Source organism: Phaseolus vulgaris, chromosome 9 (assembly GCF_051622355.1).
Source record: "Phaseolus vulgaris cultivar YP4 chromosome 9, ASM5162235v1, whole genome shotgun sequence".
Lineage (NCBI taxonomy): Eukaryota > Viridiplantae > Streptophyta > Magnoliopsida > Fabales > Fabaceae > Phaseolus > Phaseolus vulgaris.
This window is the reverse complement of record NC_143506.1, coordinates 23985342-24006313: the sequence shown is the minus strand read 5'-3', so window position 1 is coordinate 24006313 and position 20972 is coordinate 23985342. Positions and strand designations below refer to the sequence as shown.

Here is a 20972-nt window from a genome sequence, read left to right as displayed (position 1 = left end):
TTGATTAAATCCCATAATTTCCTTGTTAAGTCCACATGCAACATGAAGTTCAACAATGTCATACTTGTCGTCTTGTTTTTTCCATGACACAAAATAAGCTAAGCAGTGACTATAGTTGTGAATAACCAATGAAAGCTTTAACTCAATACCATATATATAGTTGAGTACTCGACATTATCATCTTGCACCAATGTTCAAATGGTAAGAAACATGAACACAACAAACCTTATAACCTTGCCAAATCCATTGCAAGTAAGCATTACTTTTAAACTCTTTCATTGATAATTATGGTATTTTTTGTTCTTTGGTTGATTTTGATATTATAATGCAATGTAATTGGAGAAGTTAGATTATTTGAGACTTAATAGTATGTTTCCATCCTTTTGTTATCTTCTCTCATTGACAAGATAATTGAAGTTCTTATCATAATATATTAAGTAATTTATATATCATAATATATTAAGTAATTCATATAATTGAATATATATTGAAAGAATCACATGATTTATCATACTAAAAAAATTGTATAATTAATTATGCTCAAGTAATTTTATAATCCGTTTTCCCATGTTCTTATTACCTTATTAAAAAAATTTCTGATAAAAAAATCATTAAAATTTATTGGTAGATACTAATCGTGATATTTAAGATTTTTGAAATAAAAACAGAAAATAAACATATACTTAATAACAATTGATAAGAGAATGAATAATAATAAATAAATGATAAACAACCTAAATATAATCACAATATGAAGATAATTTAACCTAAATATAAAAACAGGGAAATTTTTTAAAAATAAAGTGACATAAAGTAAGCTATCAATCGAAACCAATAACACAAGAATAAAAATTCCCCCACAAGACAAATACATAAAATTATGACTGCATGACAATTTAGATCTTATTTGAACTTTTTGGAATAACGGTTCAGCTTGCGTAATTAAATGTTATGCATGTTTTTGGAATATACATGTTTTTGATTTCGTAAATTATGTTATAAATATAATCAACAATAAATAAATAATAAATTATATTTTTTTACAATAAACAATTTATATAATGATACATTCATATTTAATTATTGATAAATATTTTAAAAATCTTAAATTCAATTTAATGTACAAGATATCTAAAAACAATCATAAGAAAATACTACTACAGAAAAATGACATCTTAATTTATTTTTATTTAAAAGAATTATTTTAATTTACAATAAAAATAATAACTCCTAAAGTCACAAGCTATGTAGCACATACACTAATACGACACAGATATGGAGATACATATAATTTTTAAATGTAGAACACGGGGACACGAGTATATATATATATATTAATTATGAATTATATAAATTGTTAATAAAGATTTATGTACACAATTATGTTTCAGTTTTTTTAGTAGAAAGATGTTTTTCATGACTAATTTAAAATTATTTGTTTATTATTTTTATAATTATAATAAAAATTTATACAATAAATTTGAGATTTTGGAAAATTATGTATTTATCCCTTTTAAGATTGTGTTAAAACCATTGTCACAAATCTAACAAATATTTTTGAATTAGACACTTCACGGGTAGGTGTCTTACGAATGTATTACAAGCTATGAGGCTCAGACATTTCTCTTAAATGGCGTATCCGTGTCGGACACACGTATCGGTGTCGACACTCGTATGATACTCATATGACACTTATCATTGAAGTGTTCAATTGTTGGATTTTTGAAAATTTTAGTACGATTCTAACACAATTTTAAAAGGTATAAATACAATAATTTTCTAAAAACTCAAATTTATTGTATAAATTTTTATTATGATTAAAAAATAAAAAAAAATTCTTTTGAACCCATCATGAAAAATATCTTCATGTTCCCGAAAGAATCTCAAACATACTTTAACACATAAATATATTTATTTTCAATTTATATAATTAAAAAATTATATAATTTATAGATTTGTGTCTCATATCCTACATTTATGATACGTATCTCTGTGTCCGTATCCGTGTCGTGTCGGTGCTCATATTCGTATCAACGCTACATAAATTACAAGTATATCTGACAAAGACACGCCTCTTGGCTTACAAGTATAAAGTCAAATTTAATAAATAATAAATTTGGAATAATATTTTTATTGGTTTATTTATGGTAAATATATATATATATATATATTATTAAATATAATTTGTAACAACTGTATATAATGACAAATTTAAATTAAGTTAAAAAAACATTAAACTAAAATCAAATTACATTTATAGCCTGGTTTACCTGAACAAAAGAGCGAAGGAGCAGCATCGTCATTTGAAGGCAATTCAGCGTACGTTTGAAGCAGAGAGAGAGAGAAAGATGGAAGGTTGGGACCCGAACACGAAGTCGACTCTGACACAGATCCCCTTGCTAGCGACAAAGGCGGGTCCTCGTGACGGCGCGGCATGGACGCAGAGGTTGAAGGAGGAGTACAAGTCTCTCATAGCCTACACGCAGATGAACAAGTCCAACGACAACGATTGGTTCCGCATCTCCGCCGCCAATCCCGAAGGCACTCGTTGGACCGGTAAATGCTGGTACGTCTACAACCTCCTCAAGTACGAATTCGACCTCCAATTCGATATCCCCGTCACTTACCCTTCCACCGCCCCCGAACTCGAACTCCCTCAATTGGATGGAAAAACCCAAAAGGTTCCTTCTTTTCCCTTTCCTCCTTTTTCTGTCTCCGACAACAAAATTTTAATTGCTCCCTCCTTTTTTATTTTATAGATGTACAGGGGTGGAAAGATTTGCTTGACTGTGCACTTCAAGCCACTCTGGGCCAAAAATTGGTACGTTTTTCTTCTCAACTAACCATATGAAATTAACCTCATCCTGTTGGTGATTGTGATTATGATTATGTTCGTGGTGACTAACCTACAGAGTTGCCAATGAAAAATGGCGAAGGGATTTTACACTAAACTAGATGTTAGTTTATTAGGGATTGTTGTGCCATTTCTCACATATATAATTTAAGTGTTTTTATTAGAATTTGACAAAGTGATAATAGTACCTGCTCTCAATGTGGAAGTTGTGTGGAATGAACCAACAAGAATTGAGTATTGGGAAAACCTAAGTTTCACATTGACTGAAGTACCTGAATAGTGTATATTAGTTGGGGACAATTCTCATCCTGAGTTGGTTTTTGGGGTTTAGTAAGGTCCCATTCAAATTCCATATTAAAGTCTGTTATAGATTTGTTATTGCGCCACCTTCCATTGTATCCATGCACCAGACACAATAGTGTTAAGTGGGAGGGAGTGTATTGAAAAACACCTGATTTTTGTGTATGATATCCATGCACCAAACACAATAGCGTTAAGTGGCAGGGAGTGTATTGAAAAAAAACCTAATTTTCATGTCGAGTGAAGATATGGCCTAAATAATGCATGTGAGAGGCAACCCTCACAATACGAGCTAGCTTTGCGGTTGAATTTGAGTCTAACCCAAATTTGAAGACTAGGAACTATTGTGATTGCAATAATTAGGATTGTTAAGATTCCAACAATAATCAATCAGGATCCTTGGTCAAATGTTTTTGTTGATTAATCAATATCTAAAGCTGGATAAGGCATCTATAAGGTATTCGTTCTGCTTCATTCACGTTACTGAACATCTTGAGTTTTAATGCAAGTGTATATCAAGATAGCTTAATATGACACTTGATTTTACTTTAGCAGAATATTGTTGTGGGGCTTAATGTTTCTGTTTCAGGACTTGTGTTCCAATAGTGATTTGAGATTATTTAGTTTTATGATATTTTCGTTATGATTGTGACCTAACAATGATTTAAAGCTGTAGAATCTTTTTTGTAGATAAATAGCCTACTTTTTGGGGTTAAGTGATTAATTTTTTTATAAGAGATTTTAGTGAGCATCCTCTTAATGTTTTCTGAATTTACATAATGATATGTTTATGCTCTTGGTTTTCCTTACAGCCCCAGATTTGGTATTGCTCATGCACTTTGCTTAGGTCTTGCACCGTGGCTTGCAGCTGAGGTTCCCATTCTTGTGGATTCTGGTATGGTTAAGCACAAAGATGACGCAACCACATCAACTGAATCTTAGTTAATCACATGTCTTGCTGAAACTGTAAAAGTAGAACTCAGGTTTTTTTTTGCCTGATTGGTCAAGGGAAATAAGAAGAGCTGTATGACCACAGGATTTTCCTTATGTAAACCGCAGATATTGACGTAGTCTGGCAAATTAAAATATATTGCATATGCAACATGAGTGCTTTTTATCTGAACTTGATTTTCAGTCAAGTTTTCGGTTGAAAAGGGTTTCTCCTTTGTGTTGATGATTAATTTATGGGCTAAATGAAGGTATATTTGAAACTTATCTGAAAATGAAGCTTGGGTCAACTTGGACCAAGTTTTTTGTTGATCACTTTTGTGACTAGTATTCTTTCTAAATTTTATTCACTTGGATTTCTCTTCTCGCTTCTGCCTTTGTTTGATTCTCTCGCTCTCTCTCTATTGCTTACCAAGAAATATTCAACGCACTTAAGTTTGTTATTTGTATAATTCAGCAATTTTCTGTCTTTATTGCTGCCTTTTTCTATAACCATATTTTATTCTGCAATGTAGAGTCTAGAGAGGTGTCTCAGTGTTCTTCTGATTTGTTGGCAAAAAATATGATACAGCATGAGATTGGCCTTGGCTACCTGATTAATATATAGACCGGCCGCGTTTGACTTCATTCCTGTTTTTGCAGCCCTCTTCCCTTGTATCTTCTAATTCTTTGTTATAACTGCAATTCCTTGTTACAAGACTTATTTTGTGGTTTCAATTCAAGCTATCCCTTGTTCACCATTATTACTACAATGCCAGTGTTCTCATTTTCTGATATCGGCGACACAGCTTATCGGTAAACTCCATATTGTTCTGATAAATTGTATGCGATCCGAACATCCATCATGAGCTGTTAATATGTAAACAAACCCTTTTCCCTAGGAAAATCATTTACGAGAATAATACATAAACCTGTGTTGCCTTTGCATTCACCAACTCTACAACTAGTTTTACTAGAAACTTGTAGACCCATACTCGTGTGACTGGTTGGTTTTGGAGTTGGTTTAGTTGTTATAAATAATTTTGTTTTTGGATGTAGAATGAAAAAACCAGGAAAACTTTAACTTTCTCCCTTTGTGGTGAATGGCATATGAAACAGACAAGTTACTACGTAGTTTTCATTGCCGATGAAACAGGTATCTAATATTCTAATCATTTCAGCCCTTAAAAGAGTACAATTTTGATAAATTAGAAGAAGAATGTAAACTGACTTGGATTATCCAAACCAATGTTTGAATTAGTTTAATTATATTTAACTCAAAGCAAACAAATTACATTTAATAAATTCGAACCAAAATAATGATATTCCTCTTTTTGTTATTACTTTTTGGAATTTTATGATATGCTAACATGTATATTTTTAATTTTTTAATTTTTTAGATGAGGTAAGTTAATTACAATAAAATCACATTTTCTCTTGGAATAGAGTTTTGTGTTAATGCATCACATTGAACTTAGTTCATTCGAACGAATGAAACTAAATTTTAATATGATTAGTTTGGTTTGAATTGTTCAACAAAAATATAAAAAATTAAATAATCCAATTCAATGTAGTAAATCAATTTATTCAAATTTTATTTTATTATTCGTCCGTAATAAGAAGAAAGTCGAATTCTTTTGTCCATCTTTGTCTTTCCTTTTCTTAATTGATTGTGTGTGTGTTATTTCTGTTCTCTTGTGCTTTAGTTTTAACAATTTTAAGTTTGCCTTAAAACGCAATTAGTTCATAACAGGTAGAAGGGTCAATTCTTAAAATGAGAGTGATTTATTTTTGGCAGAGGCTGGGACAACTGAAAACTAGCAAGTATTAATCCGAAGATTGATTTTATAATAAAGTATTAAAAAATAACTTTAAATTTAATTCAATTTTATAAAATTGATTTATAAAATAAAGTTTTTTATATAAATTTATAAGATAAAATTTGTATCATGAAATGTTTTTATTTCTATACAATAACATCAATTATATTCCATAAATCTTTGGACACAAAAATCACTTTTGCTTTTTTTTTCTTCTCCTATTTAAAGATCTTTCCCATATTCTCACAATTTAATTCTGCTTTATAATTAATATAACTTATCCAAACAGGATAAAATAATAAATATAGTAATTAAATTTAAAATGGTTGTATTTATTAGTAATTATACAAATGTAATTTTTTTGTAAGTTGCAATAAGAAAATCAGCTAGTAAAAAAATGACCAAAAAAATAATTTGTATTTGTTTGGACTAGCCTTGGCACTAACTCTTAAACACCTTTGTACATTTAACAGTAATGAATTGTTATGATTAACGATAATTAATTGAATTAAGATAGTAGCAGAAGAGAAATGAAAGGATAGAACAGGGCAACAGTGAGAATATTAATCCGAAGAAAGTGAGTATTATAATAGAATTCCCGTACGAAAGTGTAGGTCGTGCATAGTTGATAGTTGGAAGCAAGTGGCGAGGAGAGGAGCAAGATCTGTTGCAGACAGCAAGAGAAGTAAACTGAAAGGTGAAGAATTTATCTTGGGATGCACCCCAGAGTATGCACATAAATGGAATGAAGGTAATGTCAAGCTAAAGCATCTCATAATCATAATTTGACACAAAGTTGAGAAGAACAGAGCTAAGAAAGACATGTGTAGAAGCATATCTGATGAAGGCAGAGAAAAATGCTTAAGACATAAAGAAAGTTAGTTCATATACAGATGTTGGGTTTTCATAGCCTGGGGTAGTAGTTGGACTCATATTTCTGAATCAACTTGCTGGGGTCTGCTACTTCATCTTCCCTATTTTCCCATTTAATATTTTCTATCTATCTCCTATTTTTCCTATAAATGGAAACTCATTGCTGTTCTTGCAGATTCAATTCAACATCATCACTCCAACCAATATATTCTTAATTACTTCTTACCAAACATTTTAGGTGCCTTCAAATCATAAATTCAAGGATGGGACATTTTACACATCTGTTAAATAATATGTATTTCAATACTTTATTTATTTGCTCCAATCTATATTTTATTACTCTAATTTTTGGTTCACGTCATAATTTAATATGGTCACCGTCTTCATAAAATTCTATACAATTTAGTTTATATAAGAGATTATTTTCCTTTTGTTACCTTCCCGATGTATTTTTTGGCTTCATTTTGTTTGTCCCGATTTGGTGATAATGGAACTGACAGGGAAGACCAACCACATGTTTTTCTAAACAATAACATGGGCTAAAATGTTTTTTTTTTCAGAATTACTTATATAAAAAAGTGTATAACTTTGCAGAGATGGAAGAACAATAATGTCAAATATTAAAATGAATTTCTTTTACAGTAACAAATGGCATGCAAATGATGGTGGAATTAGTGATGATGTCAGTTATAAAGGTTTAGTGATGACAGTAAGATGGTGACACTAATAATGAAGGTGGTAAAAGGAAACAAGAAAAGTGACTATTCTATAAAGGAGTATTTAGAAAATTTTGAGGAACAAATCTACTATTTTGTCTTCAAAGTACATCTTCGACCCTTTTATGTTTATAGGAATCATGTTTCTCGATTTCTCAGTGACGTGCTGCTACGTAAGAAAAAGACTGAGAAAAATTAATTATTTATAATAGCAATATGTAAAAATATTTTACAAAATATGATAAAATTTAGAAGTCCCCAAATGATTGAAGAAATTTACAGAAAAACTTCACTGATAACAGCATAATCAATTATAATTATTTTTTAAATAATAACAATAAATAAATAAATAGAATAATAGTCCTATTAATAAATAAAATTATTAATAATAACCGAAATAATGTAAAAAAGTATTCCATTGCAATTTATTATTTTCATTTTTCTCTCTTTTGTTTTCTTTCCAAAAGAGAAGTTCAATTGGACACATTTGTAATTAAGTTAATAAGATCCATTTTTAACAAATGGATCCATTTGTAATTACATGTATTTGACCTCCGAGATTACATTAGACCTTCGAGTAGTACAATAATAGTTGTCATTATTTACATTATGCAAGTATTTAAAATATATAAAAAGGTAAAAAAAAAACAGAAAAAGAAACAAACTCTGCCGCCCAAATTGAAGGCATTTGAGGGAAGAAGTTTTCTTTTTACTCCAAAAGAAATGAATCCTCTGTTTAAAACGGTTGCATTGTCTTAACGAAAATGAAACAAAAAAAACAAATTAATGAAGTATAGAAAGGAGTTTGATAAATTGAAGTGTTGCAGTAATTAAAAGAAAGAAAGAGTGTTTTGATCTGATCTGATGAAAGAATTGGTTGAAGAAAAGTGAGAAGAGAAAGGAGTGTGGATAAAGCATGCGCAGCGCTCGCCAATGAGAAGTCAGAGAAATCTCTTATATGAGTCAAACCCACAAACGCATTCTCTTTTCGTATCAAAGCCACACGCCTAAGACCAAATCAGAGAGACAGAGAGAGACAGAGAGAGACAGAGAGAGGAGGGTCAACATTGCAGCCCTCTTCCGATTTCCATTTCCCTTCACCCTGTGTCCCTCCTCTCTCACAATTACCCCTTCAACATCTTCCACCTCAATTCCCCTTCCGTTCTTTTTTAGGGTTAGGGTTCTCACGCCACAATGGCACTTCCATCCACATTCTCCGCTGCAAAATTTGAGCCCATCTTCCTCAAATCCTCTTCTTCCTCTTCCTCGCAATTTCCTTCAAGGACGTTACACACCGCTTTTCTTCCCCATAACAGAAGAACCTTCCTTCGGAGAGGGGTTGTTCGCTGCGACGCTCAGCCCTCTGATGCATCGGTTGCTCCCAATAATGCTACCTCTCTCTCCCCTCTTGAGCAGCTCAAGACTTCTGCTGCTGATAGTAAGTCCAGTTAACGTTACATTTTATTTATTGCCTCCGTAATCTCGTTAATTCGGTATTCCCTTTTCTCCCCATCATTTCGATCCTTTTCCCCGTAATTCCGCCCAAGTTTGTCTTTTTTCTTTGTTTTATGAAAACATTCTCGCGTTTTTTAAACTTGGTCTTGTATTTAAGGTCATGTTAAGCCCGGGCATTAGTCGTAGGACTGCAGAGAATTTCTTCACATATTCTTCTCTGAAATTATCTTTGCTGGGCGATTGTGCTGTTTGAAATATTACAAAAATTGCAGCGTTACCTGGAACCATATCCTCGCTATTCGATTAGTATTCAAGGATTGAGTTTTGCACCGTAGCATTTTCCCTTTTTTTTTATTTTTTCATTGGTGTGTTCAATTTGATTACTGGTTCTTTCTGTTAATGTTAAAAAGGGAAAAAACGAAATGGAATTGGAATGTTCCAAGTGATTGGGCTTTTGTGCTTCATGACTGGAATTGTACGCCTAAACTATATTCTATGTAGACTTGTAGCTTTCGGGAATTGGGACTTGAGGTAAAGGTCCAGAGGGATGTTTACACCAAAGGCTTTTATTGGTTGATTTGTACTGGTTAATTATCTTAAGTTTTCTAGTTCCAGCTTCTAAATAATTTGTAATTAACTTTAACAGGGTATACAAAGGAAAGGAACAGCATTATTGTCATTGGGCTCAGTGTGCACACTGCACCTGTGGAAATGCGTGAAAAACTTGCCATTCCAGAAGCAGAATGGCCTAGAGCTATTGCAGAGCTGTGTAGTCTTAATCATATTGAAGAAGCAGCTGTTCTGAGCACCTGCAACCGAATGGAGATATATGTTCTTGCAGTGTCCCAACATCGTGGTATCAAAGAAGTCATGGAATGGATGTCAAAAGTAAGTGTCAAGTTATTACCCAGATGCTATCTGTAGCGCATTATTAAATATTTACATGCCTGTTCTTTTTTGCAGACAAGTTCTGTCCCTGTTTCAGAGCTAAGCCAGCACCAGTTTTTACTTTACAACAATGATGTCACACAACATCTTTTTGAAGTATCAGCTGGTCTTGATTCTCTTGTTTTGGGAGAAGGTCAAATCCTTGCTCAGGTTAAGCAAGTTGTTAAAGTTGGACAAGGAGTTAACGGCTTTGGGAGAAACATCAGTGGGCTATTCAAGCATGCAATTACTGTTGGTAAAAGGGTTAGAACTGAGACTAACATTGCTTCCGGGGCAGTTTCTGTGAGCTCAGCTGCTGTTGAGTTGGCCTTTATGAAACTACCTGAAGCCTCACTTGATAATGCCAGGATGTTGGTTATTGGAGCTGGAAAGATGGGAAAGCTTGTGATCAAACATTTGGTGGCAAAAGGTTGCAAAAAGATGGTTGTTGTCAACAGAACTGAGGAGAGAGTTGCTGCAATACGCGAAGAACTGAAGGATATTGAAATCATCTACAAGCCCCTTTCAGAAATGCTCACCTGTGCCGGTGAAGCTGATGTAGTTTTCACCAGTACTGCATCAGAAACCCCATTATTCTTGAAAGGTCATGTCAAAGATCTTCCTCCTGCAAGTCAAGATGTTGGAGGCCATCGCTTTTTCATTGATATCTCTGTTCCCCGGAATGTGGGTTCATGTGTCTCAGACCTTGAGTGTGTGCGAGTTTACAATGTTGATGACCTTAAAGAGGTTGTGGCTGCCAATAAAGAGGATCGCCTAAGAAAAGCAATGGAAGCACAGACAATCATTGCTGAAGAATCTAAGCAATTCGAAGCTTGGAGGGACTCGCTGGAAACTGTCCCTACTATTAAAAAATTGCGGGCTTATGCGGAAAGAATCCGGCTCGCTGAGCTTGAGAGATGCTTATCTAAGATGGGTGATGATATACCTAAAAAAACTCGGAGGGCTGTGGATGATCTTAGTCGGGGTATAGTGAATAAGTTGCTTCATGGTCCAATGCAACATTTAAGGTGCGATGGGAATGACAATCGGACTCTTAGTGAGACACTGGAGAACATGCATGCTTTGAATAGAATGTTCAACCTTGAAACTGAGATATCTGTTTTGGAGCAAAAGATTCGAGCGAAGGTAGAACAAAACCAGAAATGAAATCCAACACCAATTTCATTGATCATAATGATTTATTCTCTCCATTAGAATAAGAGGAAACATCCTCACCTGTTAGGAATTTAGTTGCAGAGCTGAAACACCTAAAGTGTCCACGGGGTCCTTCGTCTGCTTGGCCTAACATCAAAGCCTTTGTGTTTCTTAGTCATGTGTTTTCACCCTGTTCTTCCGCGGCCATTTGGCTTTGTATTATACAAAATGAAGTGTTTTGTTGAGCTTTGTATTTACCTCGAATAATATTTTTCTAAAATGTGTCCCAGTATCGGGAATGTTAATTGTAAGTGTCGAGCTTCTATTCTAGAGAGGATTGGTTTTGCACTACCCTTGTCTTTCTTGGTTCAGGTTTATTCACACTTTTTGTTAGTTTTGTAGATTTTGTAAACAATATATTAGCAACCAATCACTAGTTGATCTACAAGCATTGTTATTGGAGTGTTTCTTATATGTGTTGTAACAGGCTTTGACTAGCAATCTCGACTAGGACGAGGGATTATGAAACTGAGCTCTGGGGTTATTTTACCTCTACATTGAAGGCTGTCCATTGGCCAGTTAAAGCAGTGAAATTAGGAAACTTGATTAAAGGGAGAGGAGATCTGTTTAAAAACAGAAACACGAGTAAAAAAGCTAGGAAAACAAATTACTCCACCGGTCCATCAGCAATTCAGCATATCAGGTAGCTCACTGCAGAAATCCAATTGTGATGAATAGCAAAGCTATATTAAAAGATGTCAGTAATATTTCCTCTTTACTAATATCCCTTTCCTTTTTGTTTGCCTATTTGAAAGAGACATTTTTTTACTTTATTTGTATATACTTAATATTATCATATTCTCAAATATTGTATATTTTTTTAAATACTTTATACATACACATATCTTGCATGAAAGTGAAATAAGAGGAAAGGCTATAATTAATCAGAGAGAGATTAATAAAAGAGATTATTTTTTAGTTTTGCGTTATTTTCCTAGAAATCTGCAGAAAAAGAACAACACGGTGCTCTACTGTTGTATAATGTCTATTGTTTGAAATAATTTATAAGAATTGATAAATTTATTATATAACTTCAATTACACCTTTTACTAAATTACCTATTGAATATTTAAAGTATTGTTGGTTTGTTAAAACTTTGATTTTATTGAGTGAAAAATACAATGTAACTCATAAATTTAAAATAAAACAATTCATATTTATTACCTCTGAAACAGTAGATAAGAGATAAAATAAGGCAAAAATTAGTTTTAAAAATGAGACAAATATCTAAAAAGTGACAGCAAAATCTCCCCAACCCCACCTCCCGTGGTTTGGGTGGAAGGAGCTTGATGAGTCCACAAGGTAGGGCAACACACATACATTGAAAGAAGATCTTTTACTCAAAACAGAGCAACACAATAAAGCTACAGTTACAGTTGAGAACATAAGATTACAAGTTATATAAAGTACACTTGCTCAAAACTACTAAAATTGCAGTGTTGTTAGAATGCTTTGGACAGAAACCTTGACGTGTCACTACCACCCTAACATCCCACACCATTTCAGACCCAATCTTCTTAAATTCTTGTGACTCAACTCAACTATTAGATCACCACATGCAAGTGTGAGAGAAAGGAACGTTGCCTTGGCAATTGGCCTCACAACAATAGGGACAAGTAAAAGATCTATTAAATGAACTTGATTCTCAACATGTTTAGTTTGTATTCTTGTGACCAAATAATCAAGTAACATTTTCCCATGTTGATTTTGAAGTAGAGAAAAATTGAAACCATTGTATCCTAACTAAAATGGAAAATGAATAGTAGTACTCTCAACAACATTTGTAATGCTCATTAACATCAATTATCATTAAGATGGAAGAAATGCAACAAAATTAATAAATTAATGCACTTAAATGCTTTTAGATTGAAATTTATTTTACAAAAATAATATTAGAGTATCTGCTACTGAACTGGAAAAACTCCGTAGTTGGAAAAATTTACGGTGACTTGATCGTTATCAAACATGATTAGACTTAATATATTGTTTTATGGCAATCTTACACTTTTATATAAGTATTTGATATTGGTAAAAGATTATGACATTCGATGTTAAATTTGATCCCATTTATGTTTAGTGATATTTGAAATGAAATCATTAAATATTCGGAGGATGGTCACGGACATCACAGCAGGATTGTGAAATGTAACTGCTATTGTTGTTTTCATTTTGGGTCCATAGCTGGAAAAAAAAAAAACAGTTTGAATTGTTAAACGTGGCCTTAAAATCCCCACAAGAATAATTGACAAGAATAATTGAAAAGCAATGCCATCTCCATCCAGTCCTGTACAAAGAGAACGGTGGTCTCCCCCCACGTGAATATGAGCCAACAAAACACTTACTTGTTTAGGGTTTCTATAGCTGCATTTCACCATTTTTTTTACTACACAAATTATTATTTTTTACATTAGATTATCACTAATTAAAAGGAAAATTAATAAATTGTTGTAAAAAGAAATAAATTATTGAATAAACCATATCAATATATCTCCAGAGTAGTTTCTAAGATAATAAAACTACTTGATGTAACCTTCAAATATTGAATATTTAACTATTTAATCCCTAAGTTAATATATTTTATTAATATCCCTAAGTTAATATATTCTATTAATATCTAAAGACCGAAACAAATATCAAAAGTTAAAGTTGAGGAAATATTGATGTAATTATTTTATTTAAGGACCATTTGGCAGAGGGGCAACATTTATTTATGATGTGTTTGTTTTCCGTGATCCACTCTTCACATAGATGAAAATGTGACAATGTTGTGTGTTTGTTTCTTGTGAAATGAGGAGAAATGCAAAGAGAGAAAGACAAAATGTTTTATTTTGGTGTGAAGTGTGAAGAAAGAAGAAGAAATATAGATAAAATGTTAGCAATTGAGATGTTTACTCTTAGAAGCACACAATAATATTTGTTATATTCGAGCATTGTAACTATCACAATCTGTTTCAGACAAAAGTCTTGACGATCTTAAACCTAGAACATTTAGTATAGTTAAGAATATGTGAATTCTTACCTAGTGTGTAATTTGTCATTTTCTCTTATACATTCTTTGATATATACTAAGATCTCTCCCCTATCTCTTTTTTATCTGGCCTTATTATTGACCTAATTCACTAATAAATGTTGTATCCTTTTTAAAGATTGATTATATGGAAATTTTTTATTTATGCTGATTTGATAATAATGTCCTTAAATATAAGTATTAACAAACAATCTGATAATGGGGATCATTCAAACCTTCGTCCTCTTCTTTCATTTAATGGCTTAAAACCTCATAGGGATCGACGTCTCTCCTTCCCTTCAAAGTTCCTTCTCTATCCTTCGCTCATGCTTTCTTCCTCCCTCTTCTTAATGGTAATTTCTTCTGCTTTGATATGAGATGTCGCCCTAAGGTTGATAGCCACCATGTCTTGTGGTCTTCTTTGTATCACCGAACGTTCTCGTCCGAAGTCCTCGAATAAAGGCTTCTACAAACATGCCTTCATTCACTTGGAGAATTTGCACTACAACCTCATTAAAGCGACATAAAAACTGCTTTATTTCCTCCTTTGATTGCTTGACTTCAAACAAATCCACTATTTCTACAAGCTTCGCCTTGTTTGTCGCAAATGGGCAACAAACAACTTGGTAAATATTTCCAAAGATGTGATGGATCCTCTTGGCAAATTAATGAACCAATCCAATGTTGTCCCAACCAACGTCTTACATCGCACCGCATCCGATCCTCCGCAAATCAATATTTGGGCCCTCAAATTTTTTATATGGGCATTCGGTTCTTGCTTCCTAATAAACAGTCTGATTTTCAGAAAGACATAGTTCCGATGAATTGGTTCACTCAAAATTTGCTTTGAAAATGGTTGAAAATCTAGTTCTACGTCCTCCTCTGGCCGACCATCCATGTTCTAGTTGTTGATCTGCCTTTGAAGTTCTTCCTTCCTTCTTTGAAGTTGCTCTTATACCCTTATTAATTCTTCCATCATTTCACTTGCTTTTACACTTTTCCTTTTTAAGTCCTCATGGACCCTTTTGAATTCCTCTTGTTCTTTGTTTTGCTTTCTAATTGTCTCCACCATCTTTATTACAACCTGAGTTGCATTAGGTAGTGGTGCTCCGTTTGCCTCCTCCTCCGGTGTAGTTCATGGTGTTGCCCTCATGATGATCAAAACTTTAAGATTATGCAGTACATGATTGATTTTACCTGCTCCAAAATGGACGCCAAAATGTTCCATATAAAAGTCTTGGTGATCTCAGACCTAAAACATTCAATATAGCCAAAAATATGTGAACTCTTAACTAGTGTATAATTTATCTTTTTCTTTTGTACATTTTCCGATATATACTAAGATCTCTCCTCTATCTCTTCTATATCTGGTCTTATTATTAACCTAATTTACTAATAAATATTATATCCTTTCAAAAAGTGATTCTCTGACATTTTTTTATTCTCACTTATTCAATATTAATATCTTTAAATATAAATATTGAGAAATACTTTGATAATAGACAATATCAAATTTAGACTCTATACAATCAATTATAAGTGTAAGAATATGAATAATCAATTATATAATTGATTATGCATTATATAATCAATTATGCCTTGTTATTTATTGTGTTTCATATGTTGTAATAGTATATAATAGTGGTGTGGTGGTGATGGTGTTACAATGGTACTGTAATGATGTGTCTGCACTGCAGTTATGACTTTTACTATATTAGATAACATAATAAATAATAATATTAAAATAATACTAATAAGGTATTAAGAAAGTAATAATAATAAATTAAAAATAATTAAAAATAATAATGTTTACAATGCTTTATACATTAAATAAAAAATACTAATAAAAATAAAAATAATAAAAATATTTAAAATAGTAATAATAATAATATTTTTTTAATATTTAATTAAAATTAATTTATAACAATAAAGACAATTTGATCATTTTATTAGATATATCATTTTATCTATTCTTTTCACTTTATCTTAATTGTTTTTTTTTTCATTCCTTCTCGACTAGTCAGATCCACCGACTAATATTTATTTTCTTATTTTTTTTTCACTCCCTAATCTTGGTAATCTAAAGACAGTCTCTTCTCCTTTATTTTCTTTCATTTTCAGTCTCCTCTCTGATCTAAAAACAGCGGCAAAGAAACGTAGTGGTATAATTGGATTAGTTGATATATATAAGATAAAGTCTTGATCCCTAGGGTGTAGCAGCCCATGGGTTATTTATAGCGCAACACAAACTGACATAAAAAGCACGCTCCTCCGTAGCGTAGGCCTGGACCAGATCAAAGTTAAAACAGCATTAGCCTTGTTGTTGTTGTTTGTGGTAGCTTGGTGAGTGAGGCACCTCCTCCTCTTCCTCCTCCTATACTCCCAGTAACACTACCAAGAATAAACCATAACACCACTGGACCAAGAACAAGACGGCCAGATGGTGATGGATTCGACAACTGAGACTCCTATTTGGGCTCCACACCTGACATCTCTGTTCCAGATCCTCCTTTGATGCTAACTAACTAAAATGGCCCCTCATCTCTCCATTTATCATCACTCATCCATCCCTACCTATCAAATAATCTCAATATCTACTTCTGAGCCCACCAACTACCTGGAAATTTCTTCTCCATTCAAACACTTTACCTCTATCTATCATCTTTATTTTTGGACTCCCCGACCATCACTTTTTCCAGGTATAAAATTCACTACCCATGAGCGCAGGAGATTATAGCATGTATTGCATACATAAATTCTCCGTCACTCGCTCATTAGGTTTATCTCATGTACCTAGTGTGTTTGCTTTGGACATCTCATCTCCAACTGTAGAAGGACCTACTACTTATTTACCACCTTGAAATGAAACCCACAGACCTATCTCCGTTTATTTTATTTTGTCACGTAGCTCAGTGTAACGCTTATGATTGCATTTAACTTTGGGCCCCTTCGAATTTCATTTCTGAATTGCCAAGGTAAGGGTAGTTGGATGAAAGATGAAAAAAACTGAAAAAGCATCATGTTGCCATGGAATGTAATCATTTGTTCATCATTAAGTTCTGTCTTCTGCCATGTTTTTCACCCAAAAGATGATTTTAGCCTCGTTCCTAGTCCGCTACTTAATTATTAGCCGCACAAACCCACTACATTAAAACGACAACACAAAACTTAAAACATGACAATATCGACTTCGGAAAAGGCAAGCATAAAGAGAGAGACTTTATAGATTACTACTAGAATGGCATTTACAACTTTCTTTCTAGTGTCTACTACCCTTATGAAGGTGGCAGCAGCGGAGTTTAGATTTGTTCTGGGTTGTGTGGTTGAAAAGCAAATGATTAAAATGGGAAAACAAGAGTGTATATAAAAGGCACATGACAGAAAGACATGATGGAGGATGCATCCAATGAATTTCTGCCATTTTAAGAGTGGGCCATATCCTTTTCTCTGTGGTCATCTTCCAATGCAGAAAGGGCCCCATCCCCTTTTCTTACCTTCTCTCTCTCTCTCTCTCATATGTCTCTACATTTTAAAATAATAAAAAGAAAACATAATTTAAAAATGAAAATTAAAACCTAGCGTTTTCGAAGCCGTGCAAGTCGCTGACTCTGTTCAAAGACTTCTTCATCATCGCCATCTTAGCCAGCTTCTCGGCGGCTCTCCAAGCCGACGTGGGGGTAAGCGGCTCGCCATTCTCGTCCACCAAAGTCATCTCTCTCTCACTCCCTCTTCTCCGCTGCTGCTGTTGCACAATCTGCTGCTGCTGCTGAACTTGCTCGTGCTGCCTTCTCCAGTGAAGCTCTGCCAGCTCAGTCTCCAAGGCGCGCACGTAGTCTTCAGCCGAAGCGGCGTTAGAGTGCATGAGAAGTGCACGGGCGGAGGCAAGCAAATGATGCGCGCTGGTGAAGTCAGCGTTGTGCTCAAGAAGCCTCTTGGACTCTGCAATGGCTCGGGTGGTTATGAAGAGATTCCTGAGCTTCTGGATCCTTGTACCGGAACAACGCAGGCTCTGAGGCGGCGGGACCAGAAGACCCTGCTCCCTACCGTATACGATCTCCTGGCTAGCAGGGTCCTTGTAGAGGCACCGTACAGCCATCACGTGGTGGGTCCCAGGTCCTGACGACGCGGGAACTCTCAATTCCACCAACAGCTCTCTCTCTTCCTCGGCGTACAAGTCCCCCAGCCGCACCGCCCCTGAGCTCAGCAGACTGGGCCTTCCACTGCACGAGTAAATCGCGCTCATCTCCACTGCCTCTGATTCAAACCCCACTTGAATCCTCAAGTCCTGCACCACCACGCTCAGAAGCCCACCCACGCACTTCGCAAACGCCTCCTCCCCCGGTTCCTGGCTGTAACCACTTTTCGCCCCGAACCCGAAAGCGTGAACCGGAATCTCGATATGCGCGAACCGCGTCGACGACATGTGGGTGGACGACTTCCTCTGACTGCCACTACTGTTACCCCTTTGATTCTGAACTCTCTCTTCTTGACCGTCCGATAACAGCATAACGCTCGCCACCGGATTTCTCTCTCTGCGATCCTCTAACACTCTCGTCGCTTTTCTCAATGCGTCGCCTACGCTCGAGCCTTGACCGACCACGAGCCGGTCAACTATGCGTCTAGCCACGCGCTGACCTTGGGCCGTCATTATGCGCAGCGGTAAGAGCCGTTTCGATGTTCCTGAGAAAGCAACGATCGAGAGCCTGTCAGAGGGGCCAAGCGATGAGATAACCAAACGCATCGCGCGCTTTAGCATATGCAGCTTCGCGCCGGTCATGCTTCCACCAACGTCCAGGACGGTGACGAGATCTATCGGCGCACGCTGAGAAAACGCGGCACTGCTCCGTGGTGCAGGCGGCGGCGGTGGAGCCTTGATTTTCAACACCAAAGCGTAGGTCTCGTGCGTTCGGGAAGCCGAGATAACGGCGCACTCTGGCATGAGTTTCACCTGAACAGTTCTGGAATCTCCTTCAGTTGTTTGGAAGGAATCAGAGTATGATTTTGAGGAGGAATTCTTGGTATTGACGAAAAAGCCTTGGAACTCGCCGGCGTCTTCTTCGTCGTCTTCTTCCGCATTCTCGTCGGCTTCGGGAATAGGAATGATCCTTCCGCCTGAGGTGGGAGAGTGGAGTGGCTCGTCGTCGTCGTAGGACCGAATCGAATCTGAATGCTTGGGTGGGGGCTCCACGTGGTTGTAGGTCTTGAAAACGGGGGATGTGGGTTCTGTTGTCTTTTTGACGTTGGCATTGGGGTTTTGGGTGATCCTCTGGGCGACGTCGTTTTGCGTGGCGGATATTGCAGCGAGGTTCTTGTGCGCCGCGAGGAGTGGGACGTCTTTCCACGTGGCGTTGCAGACGGGGCACACCAGGCTACCATGTTTGCGTACATGCGCTGCAATACACGGGAAATGAAACGCGTGACCGCATTCCGCAGTGTAAATAGCCGTACCCTGTCCCGTCTTCACGCTGTTCAAGCAAATTCCACAGCTACTCTGTTCAACCACAACAAATCACAACCATTCACTCAACCAATTTCTTATAATTTATTACTGCATATACATACAACGTAACATACCCTGAATTTGAAACTGTTCTTGAAGAGGGAGAGCTTGAGAGGAGAACGCGGTGAAGATGGATTTGAGAGCGACACCGTTTTCGGAGACTTGGTTGCTCTGGGGGTGTTCTTGCTTTCAACCCTGGGGCTCTCGTTTACGCTAACTGTTTGAGAAGCAGATTCTGGTATTGTAGTGCACCGCAAGCGTGGGGTGGAAGGGTTGCTTCCTCCGGAGAGAAAACCCAAGCGAGCGCAGCTTCTTGGGCTGGGGCCTGGGCCTGGGCTTGCGGGGTGTTTATCCGATATGGTAGAAGCGGGGTCTCGGGTGCAGAAGGCTCTCCTCCAACCAGTACCCATGTTTACAGCGAGAGGTTGAGCTGAGGAATATATATGAATGAATATACAGAGAATCGATCCCTTTCTATCGGTTTTGTGAAAAGGAGAGAAAGATAGGGAAAAAACAAGTTTTGTTTGTTTTGATGAATCTGAAGGTGGCACAGAAGACAAACGAATTTTGGTAGAGGGGCATGGGATGAAACGAAAATAAGGCTAAGAGACAAAGAAACTCAAGGGATGGATTGAGGTAAAAGGAGATGTTGAGGGATATGGTTCTTTGGATCTTCTCTTCTCTTCTCTGTATCTCTCTCTCCCTTATATCGAGAAACCCAAAAGATGTCTGCAATTAAACGCCTTGAGAGAGATCTGTCCCTCTTTCTCTTTCTATGTGTCTGTATATGTGTAATTTGTACAAAAAAGGAAGGCCTGCTTCCTCTGCATATTTATATATGGTGTAGTGCTTTTGGAAGGAGAATAGTGACGCCAATTACCGTCTACATCTACATCTACATCTACAACCAATAATTAAACAAATCAAACCTAAACCCATCGTTTACTACTTCACCATAACTATAAGCTTTTTACCACCCCCCTCTCCCTAACTATCTAACTATCTAACTAATCATTAATCATTTCATATATTTTAACCATTAATCATTTCTATTCTTCTTTAACATATCCCCCACACTGTTGTCAAACCTACTAAAGATCAACCACTAAAGAACAAACGTGATTCCTGCATCACAACTTCGGGGAATTAAATATTGCACTTTCAAAACTTTTAATAATTATTCCATTTCAATGCTAAAAATCTTTCACTAACTCAAATCTCCGTCTTATTTGCACTTTTCATTATCTTAATTTCAACTGTGTACAATTTTGTCTAGTAATTGGGTTCTTCCTATTTTGAAATCAAATAAACACCAATCTAAGATTTGTATGCTTCACACTCCTTCTAAAGTCTCCAAATTTGATTATTTTCAATTTTG

The 20972-nt window shown here is 35.5% G+C and overlaps 3 protein-coding genes across 3 annotated transcripts; 2 read left to right on the top strand and 1 right to left on the bottom strand.

Moving 5' to 3' along the window:
- Positions 1-2251: 2251 nt before the first annotated feature.
- On the top strand, positions 2252-4277 carry LOC137820496 (ubiquitin-fold modifier-conjugating enzyme). Its single transcript, XM_068624618.1, has 3 exons — positions 2252-2681; positions 2760-2821; positions 3967-4277. Exons 1-3 carry the CDS (start codon positions 2349-2351, stop codon positions 4094-4096), a joined length of 525 nt encoding a protein of 174 aa, XP_068480719.1. The 5' UTR covers positions 2252-2348; the 3' UTR covers positions 4097-4277.
- Positions 4278-8206: 3929 nt separating this feature from the next.
- LOC137822754 (glutamyl-tRNA reductase 1, chloroplastic) lies at positions 8207-11378 on the top strand. The gene is made up of 3 exons (XM_068627745.1): positions 8207-8928; positions 9592-9833; positions 9909-11378. The coding sequence occupies exons 1-3, from the start codon at positions 8685-8687 to the stop codon at positions 11037-11039; spliced, it is 1617 nt and encodes a 538-aa protein (XP_068483846.1). The 5' UTR covers positions 8207-8684; the 3' UTR covers positions 11040-11378.
- Positions 11379-17283: 5905 nt separating this feature from the next.
- LOC137822753 (Zinc finger (C3HC4-type RING finger) family protein) lies at positions 17284-20525 on the bottom strand. The gene is made up of 2 exons (XM_068627744.1): positions 19669-20525; positions 17284-19585 (listed from the first exon to the last, which is right to left on the bottom strand). The coding sequence occupies exons 1-2, from the start codon at positions 20002-20004 to the stop codon at positions 17663-17665; spliced, it is 2259 nt and encodes a 752-aa protein (XP_068483845.1). The 5' UTR covers positions 20005-20525; the 3' UTR covers positions 17284-17662.
- Between the last annotated feature and the right edge of the window lie 447 nt (positions 20526-20972).

Excerpts from the sequence above, each read along its gene's own strand:
- LOC137820496 (XM_068624618.1), top strand. The coding sequence starts at position 2,349 with ATGGAAGGTTGGGACCCGAACACGAAGTCGACTCTGACACAGATCCCC. Across the intron at positions 2,682-2,759 it reads TGGATGGAAAAACCCAAAAG|ATGTACAGGGGTGGAAAGAT; the intron begins GTTCCTTCTTTT and ends TTTATTTTATAG. Across the intron at positions 2,822-3,966 it reads CCACTCTGGGCCAAAAATTG|CCCCAGATTTGGTATTGCTC; the intron begins GTACGTTTTTCT and ends TTTTCCTTACAG.
- LOC137822754 (XM_068627745.1), top strand. The coding sequence starts at position 8,685 with ATGGCACTTCCATCCACATTCTCCGCTGCAAAATTTGAGCCCATCTTC. Across the intron at positions 8,929-9,591 it reads CAAGACTTCTGCTGCTGATA|GGTATACAAAGGAAAGGAAC; the intron begins GTAAGTCCAGTT and ends TAACTTTAACAG. Across the intron at positions 9,834-9,908 it reads TCATGGAATGGATGTCAAAA|ACAAGTTCTGTCCCTGTTTC; the intron begins GTAAGTGTCAAG and ends TCTTTTTTGCAG.
- LOC137822753 (XM_068627744.1), bottom strand. The coding sequence starts at position 20,004 with ATGGGTACTGGTTGGAGGAGAGCCTTCTGCACCCGAGACCCCGCTTCT. Across the intron at positions 19,586-19,668 it reads AGAACAGTTTCAAATTCAGG|AGTAGCTGTGGAATTTGCTT; the intron begins GTATGTTACGTT and ends GTGGTTGAACAG.